The following is a 13618-nucleotide window of genomic DNA, read 5'->3' as shown; positions in this document are numbered from 1 at the left end:
AAAAATCAAAATTTTTAAAAACATAATTTCAACTGCATTGTGATCATTACCCAAGATTTACTGTATATTGCCACTGTTCATCGTCAATCCTTTGACATAGGCATGAGCACGGCCACTCTCTGGTGTCGAAATCTGAACACCTATGCAAGAGCCTAATACCCTGGAAAGGCCAGACTAAAACCAATCTGATCTGGCCCGCAGTCCTGCACTTTCAATGAACAGCTAGCCTATCACCCCTGAAGGTGGAATCCTGGTCCAAGTCGAAAGTTCTAGAGTACTAGGCTCTGGCCCACGTCGTCATGGAACCATCAACCCTGACTGCCCTCTATATTTTCAATCTAGCCCGGTTGCTAGGTAGTTGACTAGATGTTTATCTTTAATCCAGAGACCACCTTGAAAGGATTTGGATCATCGGTTTAATTCTTGACTAAGATGATAATATTTTTATCTATTTGTGTTGAACCGGTCAATTTTAATTAAAGTTCGATTTAATTATATGAATCACTAAAAACTCGTTCAGCCTAAACTAATCTAGTTAGATTAATATATTATTTTATTTAATTAAAAAACTAACCCGAGTAAAGTTTTATATTGGTTCATTAAAACAAATGGAGTTTAGCAATCATGATAGTTAATCTCATAGTTTTGAAACCCGGCCCGGCCCGGTCCGGGGCTGGAATCGGGCTAGGGTGATGAAAAAATAAGATAAGCCATGACCCGGTATGACCCGGCAAAATCCAGTTGCAACCGGTTGATTTTTGTATTTTTTTACTAAAACAACACCGTTTTGAATTTTTTTTAAAATAGGGATTGACCCGGCCGACCCGGTCAAAACCCAGTGACCGGGTCAAAACCCGGAACCCGGGGCTTGGACCGGGCCGGGTTTAAAAACTATGGGTAATCTACCTCTCTTTCCTATTCTTTTTTTTTTCCCTTTCTTTTTCCCCTGGTTTGAGGTTATGCTTGTTTCGTTGAAATTTACATATGTATATTTGACTAATTGCATTAATGGGATTCATTTATAGTGATTTTTCAACCGGAGAGAAGATTCAATACTTTGAAATTAGGCTGGTTTCGTCCATGGAATCATTTATGGATAGTTGTCCGAGGGGAAACGAAGACCCACACTCCTATCTTATCTCACCATCGTTTTATTATTTTTCCTCTTTGCAACCCACCCTCATTATTAAAGGAGGATGCCTTTACCTGCAGGCATCACCGCCCCATACGTAGATTGAGATAAGCACGCCAGTGCATCACAAGATTTTCAAAGAAAAACACACGAGCAACGTTGAATAAAAGAAAATCGTGATCCACGCATGGCTTGTCTTGAGCCGGTCTTACCGAGTTCGACCTGGCCAAGACTCATGGCAGGTGAGCTAATTGGATCAAACCCAACTTTTTTAAAAAAAAAACTCTAGAAAGATTTTGTTTTTTTTAAAAAATCCGGGATTTTTCGTTAACTTAAGATGTTTTTTTCTTGAAAAATCGAGTTTCTCCACCAAATTAATCCGACTGGTCCCGGCAATCCGACCCGTCAAGCTGGACTGCAAAACAATGGGTTATTAGTTCTGATACTCTTGAAAGTTTGACAGAAGTGGTGCCATTCAAATTTCTAAATCCATTTTTCAAAGGAATGTATTTATGGAGACGCTGGCAAGCGTACTTTTTCTCTGTGGTAGTAAAATTATATCAATTTCGAACTTTATTTTCCTCTACAAACGTATCTCAAAGGAATTAAATTAGAGATGCAGAAAAAACTATGGTCTATAGATACATCTCAGGAACCTTTTGGTTAGGTGGAACAGTGATTTTCCAAGAATGTGATGGCAAGTGGTAAAACAAAACAAAAACACACACAGCGAGGTCAGAGTCTCGAGCAGGCAAAGATCCTGAAACAGCCCGGTGATCTACCTCTTCGAAGTATGCTCTAGACTGAATTTTATTTAGCAAAAATTCTGAAATAATCCGGTGATCTAGCTGTTCGAAGCATGATCTAGACAAAAATTTATTTTGAATTATTCTCAATGCTGACTTGATTAGAATCAGGTGATATAACATGTCCAGTTCAAACACAGTTAAATTAAAACCAATAATTCCTTTTGTGTTTGGCTTTGTTTGAGTAGAGTTTGGCATGGAACGTTTGGGTTATAAATTACCTAATTTTGACTGGATTAATGTTCAAAGCAAATCCATTTTGATTCCACCAAACTAATTGCATGAATCCTAAACATATTCAAACCGACTTTGACAACCATGAACAAAATGTTTATTAAGGTTTTGTTTGTTTATACTGTGCTGTTTGTATTTTGTTTTAATTATAAATTTAAAAATATTTAATTAATTAATACTCACATAATTCTACATAAATCTCAATTTTTTTTTAATCTTGAATAAAAATAACTACAATTTATATATTTTTTAAAAATATTTTTTCAAATCATAATCATAGTCAACACAATACTAAACACACAAAAAAAATTTTATTTTTTAAAAATATATCAACATAATCAATTTAATTTTTTTTGAAGATAAATATATCATCTGAAATAATCTAAAAATATTTACTTGATATTTATTTTTAAAAAATAATTAAAAATCACTTGTAAAAGGCAAACATGCCGAGTCACCATGGGTCCAGTTGGCTGATTGTGCACTTTTTAGACACCAATAGTGTTAGCCTATTTGGGACCCACATCACCGTATAAACTTAACCAAAAAGGAAAATAAAGATGCAGAATATGCTTTGCTCTTCCCTGCAAATATCCTTTCCCTCTCCTTCTCTTCTGTTTCGATCCCTTTATTACTTCTGTCTTTTCCACTTCCCTCATCGAAAACAAAAGACCTTCCCCTTCTCGCTGCTTCTTCTCTTTGCTTTGATAAATAAAGATGGAGCTTGTTAAAGAACTGTTTGTGACTGGTGTTATTGCTGTTCTGTTCTCCTTTCTCATAGCCAAACTTGTTTCTATGGCCATGTCCAGTGGTGATTCTAGCCACCACGACGATTCTCAAACTCAAAATGTTGATCGAGAAGCTTTTTCTGCAGCAGAGATTGTCGGTGAAGAAGAAGAAAAGGGGATGATGGAGGAGTTACGGTATCGTGAAAGATTGGAAGTTGAGGGGCTTAAGAGCGAAATGAGAACAGAGTTTGTTGAACAAGTAACAGAAAAGGTCTATGAGTTTGTTACAGGAATTTCTTCTGTCGAGCACGCTAAAGATTCAGCAACTCGTGACGAGATACTACTTGAAAGTGAAACTGAGGTTCAAGAATTGATCGAGGCAATTTTAAAAGAAGAGGAGGAAGAAGACAGGCTAAAAGAAGGTGACTTTTACGATGAAGACGTCAAGCAAGCAAACCTGGTTAGTTCTAATAGAGTAAACAGAGAAGAGGAACTGATTGGCGTTGAATTAAACGTTGTCGAGGAGATTGGGGTTGCTGGGAGTGATTCAAAAGAGAGGATTGAAGAAATTGAAGTTAACGAGGTCGAGGATGATGATGATTGGGAAGGGATAGAAAGGAGTGAATTGGAGAAAATATTTGGAGAAGCAGCGAAGTTTGTTGAGGAGTCAGGAAATAAAGATGAGAGATTGGCAAGTGTAGGGAGTGATTTGCAGATGGAGTTGTATGGACTTCATAAGATTGCTACTGAGGGGCCTTGCAGGGAGCAGCCTCCCATGGCTCTCAAGGTTTCTGCTCGTGCTAAGTGGTATTAAATTTTCCTAAATTAACATAATGTCTCTGCTTTACTCTTTTTTTTCTCTGTATTCTGTTCTGTTATTGTTTGCTAAATTGTCCGAATGAGAGCAGCTAAACGTTTTCCATTAGGGGTTTTAAGTTTGTCAGAGGATAGGATAAGATAGTCTTGGGTGGGAGAATATGGTTTAGTGATACACAAAGTGAAGATTCACGGCATGTGGATCAAGAATTAATGGATGTCAAACAAGGTTAGAGTCTTTTATTTAGAAAAAGAAAAAGAAAATCAGAATACGAACACATGGAAATCGTTAGAAATCCAGGTAGTACCGTAGTACTACTATAAATGATGTTTATATGGCCATTTTGTCTGTTTCCCATATTGCTTAGATCTACCATAGTACTTTCATGTAGAAAAAAACCCCAATGATCCTATTGTCTTTATTTGGAAACTAGAGGTGTTGCTCTTGCCGCTCCAACCTTTTCACGATTGGTTTGGTCGAAGTCCTTTACCTTTTCCTCCACCCTAGATTTTTTACTGGTACTGATTCGATTGTTTGGAAATAGCCAAAAAGCCAGAAAGCTTAGCAAACAAAATACAAGATTATGGCAGCCATCAACCATATAATCTTGTGCTAGAGGGATTGTACACCTAAGAAAAAGAAAATGAAAGCTCAGAACAACACCTTAGGGGCTGCCTATACCAAAAAATTGCACGGTATAGTTTGATAGTTAGTTACAATAACAGGGTTGACAGCTGCTATGTATGAGTGATCGAGGGCACTGGTTACGTTGTGCAAGGAATGCTTGGCAAAGGCTGGGAAACATGAGTCCAGAGGCGGCTATGGAGCAGTATATTGCCCTTGTATTGGAGAAAGCACCGGGGTGGATGGAAGAAAAACCTAGTGTAGGTATTTTCCACTGCACCGTAGAGCACTTATGTTTCCTGTAATGACTGAACAATCTCTGGTTAATTTCATTTTACAGGGAGACAATAAACCAGGATCATCTGAAGTGGAAAATCTTGTTGCTGTGACTCCAGATATAAGTACATTATCATCCCGTCAACCAAATTTTACAGATGAAATGTATGTCCTGAGTGTTTGGCTATTTCCCCCTTCAATCCTTTATTTTTTAGTTCGTTTCTGTCTTTTCATTAGCTTATTATTATGTTATGATACTATCACTATTCTCATATGTAGGACATGTAGGAGTCCAGAACCGAAGCCTGTTGCTGAAGAAGGTGATCCGACAGGGGGCTCGAACCTGGATAGCAGGTTACAAATTGTTATTTCATGCATATTGCTTTCTCTTCCATATGCCTTATTCTCCTAAGCTGTTGCAGGAACTTGAGGGTTCCTGAAAAGGTTTGAATAGAAAGTTGTTAGTTTCATAGGACAATATGATTAATGTAGTTTCCATGCTTTGCATAGCAGAAAGGTAGAAAATATTTTACAGAAATCTTTATTTGATGTCGTTTATCAGTAGTCTGATTTATAAGGTTTATTTATAACCACCACTTGGAAAACAAGCACCACCGTTATAGTAACAACTAAAATTTCCCCTGGGTTGCCCCCTGGCATGGGGTAGCTCAGGTGGTCGGTTACGGGAGTTTGAGTTGAGATCTTAGGTTTTTGACTTAAAGTTATCCACCAAAACAAAAAAAAAGGCCGGTGGTTTCTGTCTATTTTGAATAATCCTTAATTACCTCTTGGAATGTTGTAGAGGGTGTTTTCCTCAAATGAGGCTGGGAAGAAATCCCTTTTCAAGAAAATCAGATCCCTTTAAAGAACAGTTTTTTTATTGTTGAAAAGGAAACCACAGGCTTCACGCTATAAATGTAACGAAGAAAATTTTAAGGAAAATGGGTGGATGATCATCATTTCTTGCACCACCACATTCTTATGTGAAAAGTTTATTGATTCTGCCACTTATTTAAATGGAGATTCTTATTTACCTGTCATCTGTAACTAGACAATCACCAGTGACAATCTATGAGGAATCTGCCATCCATGACTTGGGTCATATTCCCGAGCACTGCTCTAGTGAATTTTCATGTAGTCTCGCCACTCATTTCTTTCTTATGGAAGGGTCATGCTTGCAATGATTTCAATATGCAAGCCAATTAGGGCTGCACATAACCTATTTAACATGAAATTTTTCAGGCCAAAGAATGACAAGCATTGCCCTGCTGCTTGAGATAACCATGGAGCCCTTCTCCTTTGGCTTGACCACAAACAAGACCGATTACTGTTGCCAAGTATAATCTGTTTCAAGTATGTAAGGTTCTTGCCTGTTTATACTACCATTTATATGTCCCTAGAAGTGAACTATGCATTGTGTGATACTAATAACATTTATGCGTTGTGCATTGATGCATTTGTATATACACCCTGCTGGTTGGAATCATTGAATTATAATATGATGTTTATGCACCATTCTTTCCGAGGCATGGTTAAGACTCGATGCTTATGCCAGTCTTTGTGGTCCTTTGTTTGACTCTTTATTCTAATCCATGAGAATATATGAAGCGATATTGGCATTACGTGAAAGGAATGTGCTAAGGGTTTTGCACTAATTATGCTATTTTTGCCAAATACTTATCGAGAATACATTCACATGCAATTGAAGTGCTCCTCACGTTTGGAATTGTTGAGAGGGAAAGTAGTTGTCTATAGTCTATCTATTTCTTTTGGTAAGAACTCTCCTTTTTCTTCCCTAGCAGTAAACTCCAATAATACGGGGCATCCCTTGATGTTGATTGGGATTTAGATGAGACAGGGTGGATATCATTCGCTTGGAGTTTAGACATGCTCAACCGAGGTAAGGGTATTATTTGGGTGTACAGCCCAAATAAGTATAGAAATATGGATCCGTAAAACAATTTGCAAGAATTTCATGGTTGCTGGCATGGCAAGTTACACGACCAAGGCCATTTGGGTGCACTGCCAGCTCATGATTTTGGTCCACCAGAATTGTTCCAAGGGCTCTCAGATTTTAATTTTCCGTGTTGGAAGTGCATAAATAAGTTAGATTTCGTTTCAATTGTTAGGGACGGCTTCCATATTAACTGTTTTATCGCATTTATTTGTGGTAGCAATGGATGACCCTAGCACTGGATACTGATAACGATTGCTATTTATTAGAGCATGCTGCTAAACATCGACAAACTCACTAAGATAGAGAATACATAAAAAGCTACTATGGAGGTTTCATCCTTATCCTCTGCTTAAAGACACTAGGGAAATTAGTAATTCTTCATTGGTGAAACATAGGGGTTCTCATCGCCATATCAAGATCGGTTTTCTGACCCAGATCCTGTGATATGGACATTGTTGTGATCATATCCCCCGCCTCCCCCACCACCTATGCCTCCACCATAACCCGAGCCATACCCATTTCCTCCACCATTACCACCCGAACCAGACCCACCTCCAAAGCCGCCACCCCAGCCGCCACCAAACCCACCACCTTGGCCCATGCCACTCCCACTCCCACTCCCACTCCCACCGCCACCGCCACCGCCACCGCCACTTCCACTTCCACCGCCACCGCCACCTCCACTGCCGTAGCCCCCGCCACCTCCACTGCCCGGCCCATAGCCCTTATCATTACCATCGCCTCGTCCACCCCCTTGTCCATAACCACTGCCTGAACCTGCACCATAACCACCAGAAGACACCCGATATCCAGCCTTCACTCCGAGTACACGTTTCACCTCACGGTCCATAAAACTTCTTCCCCTCAATAATCTCCCTTCTTTCTTTGCGTCAGCGAGCACATAACTACAAAGGCCGAGTCCTAAGAGGATGAGAAGCCAAGACACCACATGCTGTCTCTCCATACCTCCTGTCACTCAAAAATCAACTGCACCTTGACAAAGAACCAACCTTGCTCTTAGAAAAACAACACGGATGAGGGAGACAAAAGAAAAGAAAAGAAAAGGATGAAAATCTGGTACAGTGTCTACTGTCTAGTAGCCTCGCTCTTATTGCAAGCTCACTGGTAGTAGTCTATGAGTATTTGTTGGTAGTGGTAGTGGCCTGAAGGCTAAAGCTATATATAGAAATTCTACGTTTAGCTTCTAGGAGCTATGAAGCAGGTTCAGGGGGTGGGCATGCCTGCAGATTGTGCCTGATTGGATGACGCGTGCCAGCTTAATCTGGTGATGGGAGCTATTTGCATGAGCACAAGGGTACTGCAATGCGGTGTTGGTGTGTGAGTTTTGGGTGTCATGGACATGGAAGTTAGTTGCTGGGCTATAGGCCTTAGCTTTACGATTACGGCCTTGTTGGTGAGGCCAGAGTCGAATTTCAAGTGGCCACACAGGCTAGATAAATTTACGTGAAGGTGTCCTTCGTGTTCAAGACTTCTTCGAGTTAAAGATCAAAGAATGTGCTCTCTGGCGCTTCAAACAGGAATACGAGTTCGTTAGGCAATATGAAAAGCGTTTTTTTTTTTTGAAAAACTCATCAATAAATTAAAATAAAATTTAGTTTTGTTTTTAGAAAAAAGTGTTTTTTTAGATGGAAAATACATTTTAAAAATTGTGAAAAATTCAGAAATATCATATTATTTGTTGATTTTATCAATTTTGGTTCTTAAATTTTTTACTACTATATATTTTGTTTTGATTTTTTTTTCAATTTCACCCCTTAAAATCTGATTTAATTTGATTTTTATAAATTTTGGTCTTTATTTTTATAATTGATATTTTTTTATCTTATTATTTTTTTCATTAAAATTTTATATCTAATAGATTTGATCTCTATTCTTTTAACTGTTATTTATTTTATTTAAAATAATTTATGATATTATAATTATTTTTTTTATTACATCATCTTTCAATTTTTTTACATGTTAGATTTCATATCTATTATTTTAAATATTATTTATTTTATTTTAGATAATTTATGAAATTAATTTTTTATCTTCAATTTCATTATCATTCAACCTTTTAATTTGTAAGATTTGTTTCTTATTATTTTAATAAACTTTTAAAAAATATTAATAAGTTATTTTTCAGCTTATTTTTAATAACATAGCCAAACACTAAAAAATATTTTTCAATTTATTTTTTATAACACTACTAAACATCAAAAAATAATTCATTTACAAAATATTTATTTTTCAAAAAAAAAAAAACTAGTACTAATAAATGAATGGGGCCTTAATAATTTTTTCACCGAATAGACGGTTGATGGAAAAAGACTTTGCTCGTAAATTAGAAGTTGGGGCCTATGAAGAAGAGTGATCATGGGCCCTTCTTCTAGTATTAGGTAACCAAGATTTTCATCTTTCGATCCTACAATCAAACCCATATTAAAGACAACGAATAATTCTTTCTGCTCGGATCATTACATGGGTTCCACGAGAATCTCAAGGACTGTCTGACGGCCCATGATTTCTGTTTGTTTTAACCATGATTATTGAACTTGATGCGTGCTTATTCGAGGAATCTTTGAGTTGAATAGGTTTTTAGTAATTTTATCAAAATTGGTCTCCACCGTAATAATGAATTTATATGTATATATTAAAATAAAAAAAAATTATTTTAATAAGAATAATTAATTCAATAATCTATAAATTATAAATTGATATGATAATTTAACATCACAGAATTTTTTCTTGTCAGTTTTTAGATTTATCATAACTGTGTTTTCAGTTAATTTCTGTAAAATCAAAGTTATTATTTGATTCAGACAACAATGTTTTCGGTTCGAAATAGTATTTTATGAAAAAAAATTACTTGTATTTTTAAATTATTATAATATAATAATGTTAAAATAAATTTTTAAAAATAAAAAAATATATAATTTTAATATGTTTTTAAATAAAGAAAATTTTAGAAAGCAACTTACTGATGCTCTTTCAGTTTATTGCACTTTTGTCTTTGTTTCACGTGTCAGCATTTAATGAGATAGCCAATTCTTTCAACGATGAGCTCCAGCGCATTGATGGGATTTTTGCAATAATGTCTTTTAACATTAAGGAAGAAATTGATTTAATAAAAATATTTTTAATTATATATTTTTTGAAAAATATGTTTTTGTTAAAATTAATAAGAAATGAATTTTTACATATAAAATAAATAAAAATAATATTATTTTAATTTTTATAAAACAAGATTTGTAACACAATTATATATAAATCCAGTACATCAAACAAAAGCTATTTATCTAACCAGATAACTTTTTATTTCTGCCCTTCAATCCTTGCCTGTAAGTTTTAGCCGTATGATATGGAAATAATTTTCCTTCATTGCACATTGTATTCATAACTTTCTGTCTGGAAATAACCAATTAAATATAATTAACTTTTTAAAACGATTTAAAAATATTAAATTAATAATTAACTTTAAAAAAAAAAAACATAGTGAGACCTCGAAAAGCAAAGATAACAAGAACAATGTTTTCACACTAGCTCGACTTGGGTCAGATGCGAAACAACGACTTGTCATAATTAATGATTGTTGAGACTGTTCGTGAATAGAACCCTACCCTCTGTATAATTGCAGGGGGGAGGTCTTTAACTTTAGCCTACGAAAAACTTGAATGGCTGTGAATATAGTAATCAGAGGAGGACCACTGAGGATTGCGAGCATTCAAAAGAGAAACGACTCCTTGCTGACTGACTGCTCTCTCAATTATTTGGACTGTCGATATGCATGGGACAGTGACATGGTAGCAACCCTGGGAAGATTCTGAAAACATTTGCTGTGGTCGATCGCTTTATTTCCAAGTCTGCAACAGTGAACCTCAATCAATGCCTAATGCAGCCGCCTTCCTTTCAAATCTGCTTCTGACAATCAGCGACTTTACGCGTGCTTTTTTAACCAGAGAAACCCCGGGTTGATTGGAAAACATACGATTAGAATCTTACTGTAGCTAAGTTTCAAGTAACAGTCACTCACTCGGCAAAACTCGGTTGACAAGACTAGGTTAACGCATGCAAAGCAAAACTAGTCATGGTTTGTTTAGGCCGACACTATTTCATTTTAAAAAATAAACTGAAACAATGTTATTTTAAGCAAAAGTATAGATTTGGGTTATATCAGAGGGATCCTCCCATATTTAACTCAACAATCCAATAATCTAAAGCGTAAATGAAGTCGATAATTTAAAGTGATTGGAGGAAAAAACCAAGAACTTTGAGTCAGTACTTATCAACCTTCTTGGCAATAATTGACGATTAAAAAAAATTGCACTTCTCGTCACTGTCCAAATGCAGAGACATGCATGGTTCATAACCTAAGTTATTTTGGCACCGAGGAGATAATTTGATCAGGAAAATAAAATGCAATGCACGGTCAAATCTCAGCATAATTATATATTTTAAGTAAAAATATAAATAAGTGATTCTTAAATTAACTTAAGAATTCAATCATTTAAACTTTTACGGGTTAAATTCTAAGCTAAATTTAATAATTATGATTTCATGTTGAATTTAATAATAACAAGTGATTTATTTCGATAATTTAAAGTGATTGGAAGAAAAAATCAATAACTACAAGTAAGTACTTATCAATCTTCTTGGCAATAATTGACGACTAAAAAAATAGCATTTCTCACCAACATAATGTTGGGAATTCCGACCGGTAATGTTCTGATATTTGCATATTGGAGGCTTAAGCACACTGAGACACAATATTTAACGTGGTTCGGCAAAACCGCTTACATCCACGGGAGAGAGTCCATATTATTTAGAGATAGAGAAAGGATTACAACACAATACATGGAGAAGGAGGATCACTTCACTCAAACTCTACTCCTAGCTCTCTTGCTGCACTTGCAGCTGCTGCCATTGTAGCCCTTCACTTTCTCTCTACACTCTTCACATTCTCACTACTCTCATCTCATTTTGCTCTCACTCTTGGTGTCCTTTTATAGGCAACAATGATGCCACCAACTCCTATTCTTCTTCAACAAAGGTGGCTGTCAACTCCAGCTCTTCTTCAACAATGGTGGCTGTCAATAGTCAATGGTTGGTGCTGTCCATTTTCTACACATGCAATGGCAACAACTCAACACATAAAATACACGGTCAAATCTTAGCATACTCATGTATGGAGTGCAAGAAAATCAGCGCGCACAGCAACCCTAGGAGCGGAGTCAGGGGAGGCCTGGTCCTGAAAAAATAAATAAATCTTGGTTTCTCTTTAAATAATTTAAAATTTTACGATTAAAATTATTAAAATTTAAATTTTAACCCTCCAATTTTTTTTTTCTCTAATCTTAATCCTCCTATAAAAATTTCCTGGCTACACCTATATTAATTATTATTGTTCTTAATTTTCGGTCTAGGATTAGATGGTTCTTGTGATCAATTTTCACGTTTTGGAATTAAATTTATCTCACTATCATAATCAAAAGCAAACTATCCAAAAATTCATAAAATTTCTTACTAGTTATTGTGGGTTTCGATAGTTGATAGAGAGATAGTTGATAGAGAAAAGATGGTATTTATACTTGTCAAACCTCGTCTCAAAAACAATTTAAAAATAAATTTGAGTTATCGATCATTATATTAATCTTTAATCATCATTTTTTTTAATTAAAACAGTAATAATTTATTTTTCTACAAGAAATTAACTTCGTTAGATTTAGACAGGTTAATCGTTCAAGTTAAATGAGTTTAACCAAGTTAAAATTCTACTTGATTCAATTACAAACACTACCTACATAAAACTTGAGTTATAAATTACTTGCATCAACTCGGCAAGATTTAATAAATAAGACGACATCTATCATGGTCATGCAATGAAATAAAGAAAGTTGTAATTTGAGGAGTGACAAATTGATAAAACTCGTATACAGAATCGTAGATATGGAGGAAGGAACAAGCACTTGCTACCATTGCCATCCTTTTGTCCATGGAAATCTAGATTCCAAACGATCATAATCCATACCCCACTGCAAGGGGATTTGTACAAGGACAGGGATCTTAATTAAGTTAGAGCCAGACAGCTCTTCAAAGTTATTAAACCACAGCCAACCATTGTTTCTTTCCATCCTTAATTTCTTTTTTTCATACCTTTTGTTTAAAGTGTTCGCCGACTAGACTGTTGATAACTGCAATTGATGAGATACCAGCACGAAAAGGAAGTTTGAGCACGGAAAATGGTCCAATTTTCACATTGTTTTCACATATTAACTGCTCGATCACAACACCGACTCCATCAAAACCCAAAAACTGAAGAGAAATGACTGGATTTATCTATGGTAATCACATTCTTTATGATAAAAGTGTGAGATACAAATACTCTGTAGCAAAATATACTGCTAGAACATATGCAGTTACATATATCTGTTGACAGTCACTATATTTAGAATGCATCTTGTAACGCGGTTTGCACCGTGTTTTTTAAAAAAATAATTTTTTTATTAAAATTTAATATGATTTGTATATTTTAGATCGTTTTGATGTATTGATGTCAAAAATAATTTTTAAAAAATAAAAAAAATCATTGACATGCATTTTAGCACTAAAATTTATTTGAAAAACAACCGCTACTACACTACCAAACACTATATTACTGTAGGTGTTAATCCTGGCTCCGAATAAGTTTTAGATTATGTGCAAGATCTTATTAAACTAATTTTTTTAAAAAAAATATTAAAACAAAATGTTTTGATTATTTAAAAAAAAAAACAGGTAATAAATTAACCCGAATTCTTAATCAGATTATATTGAATTAACCCTATTAATTTTAAAACCCAGCCTAAATGAACAGGATTCTGATTCGACCTGGGTGCCAGTCCGTTTCTCCACAGCTAATCCGCATTTAAACATGAATCAAACAAAAGCAGACTAACAAGTTACGGTGATTGATGGATAAGCGTGTAATTATTTACATGCAGAAACTGTTCCTGGTTCTGAAACAATCAAGCAATTATTAGTGCTGGTGGTGGTCCATTCCAGCTT

General features: G+C 35.4%; 2 protein-coding genes across 3 annotated transcripts; one reads left to right on the top strand and one right to left on the bottom strand.

The window, feature by feature from the left end:
* The first annotated feature begins 2738 nt into the window (after positions 1–2738).
* On the top strand, positions 2739–6132 carry LOC133682771 (acyl-CoA-binding domain-containing protein 3-like). 2 transcript variants are annotated; one of them, XM_062106287.1, is made up of 5 exons: positions 2739–3707; positions 4496–4601; positions 4682–4782; positions 4897–4971; positions 5860–6132. In XM_062106287.1, the coding sequence occupies exons 1-5, from the start codon at positions 2890–2892 to the stop codon at positions 5891–5893; spliced, it is 1134 nt and encodes a 377-aa protein (XP_061962271.1). In that variant the 5' UTR covers positions 2739–2889; the 3' UTR covers positions 5894–6132. The 2 variants fall into 2 exon arrangements, with proteins under 2 accessions (XP_061962271.1, XP_061962272.1); XM_062106288.1 differs by lacking the exons at positions 4897–4971; positions 5860–6132 and having other exon boundaries at positions 4496–4605; positions 4682–4716.
* An 854-nt stretch (positions 6133–6986) lies between these two features.
* Positions 6987–7538, bottom strand: LOC133683046 (glycine-rich protein DOT1-like). The gene is made up of 2 exons (XM_062106559.1): positions 7235–7538; positions 6987–7165 (listed from the first exon to the last, which is right to left on the bottom strand). Exons 1-2 carry the CDS (start codon positions 7536–7538, stop codon positions 6987–6989), a joined length of 483 nt encoding a protein of 160 aa, XP_061962543.1.
* Between the last annotated feature and the right edge of the window lie 6080 nt (positions 7539–13618).

This window comes from Populus nigra, chromosome 2 (assembly GCF_951802175.1).
Source record: "Populus nigra chromosome 2, ddPopNigr1.1, whole genome shotgun sequence".
NCBI classification, from domain to species: domain Eukaryota; kingdom Viridiplantae; phylum Streptophyta; class Magnoliopsida; order Malpighiales; family Salicaceae; genus Populus; species Populus nigra.
Note: the sequence above shows the minus strand (reverse complement) of the source record. Positions and strands in the feature narration are given on the sequence as shown.

Bases quoted from the DNA above. Each gene is read 5' to 3' on its own strand.
- LOC133683046 (XM_062106559.1), bottom strand. From the start codon at position 7,538: ATGGAGAGACAGCATGTGGTGTCTTGGCTTCTCATCCTCTTAGGACTC. The intron at 7,166-7,234 runs GTGGAAGTGGCG...GCATGGGCCAAG, and splicing joins AGGTGGCGGTGGCGGTGGAA to GTGGTGGGTTTGGTGGCGGC.
- LOC133682771 (XM_062106287.1), top strand. From the start codon at position 2,890: ATGGAGCTTGTTAAAGAACTGTTTGTGACTGGTGTTATTGCTGTTCTG. The intron at 4,783-4,896 runs GTATGTCCTGAG...TCTCATATGTAG, and splicing joins CCAAATTTTACAGATGAAAT to GACATGTAGGAGTCCAGAAC. The intron at 4,972-5,859 runs GTTACAAATTGT...GAAATTTTTCAG, and splicing joins GGCTCGAACCTGGATAGCAG to GCCAAAGAATGACAAGCATT.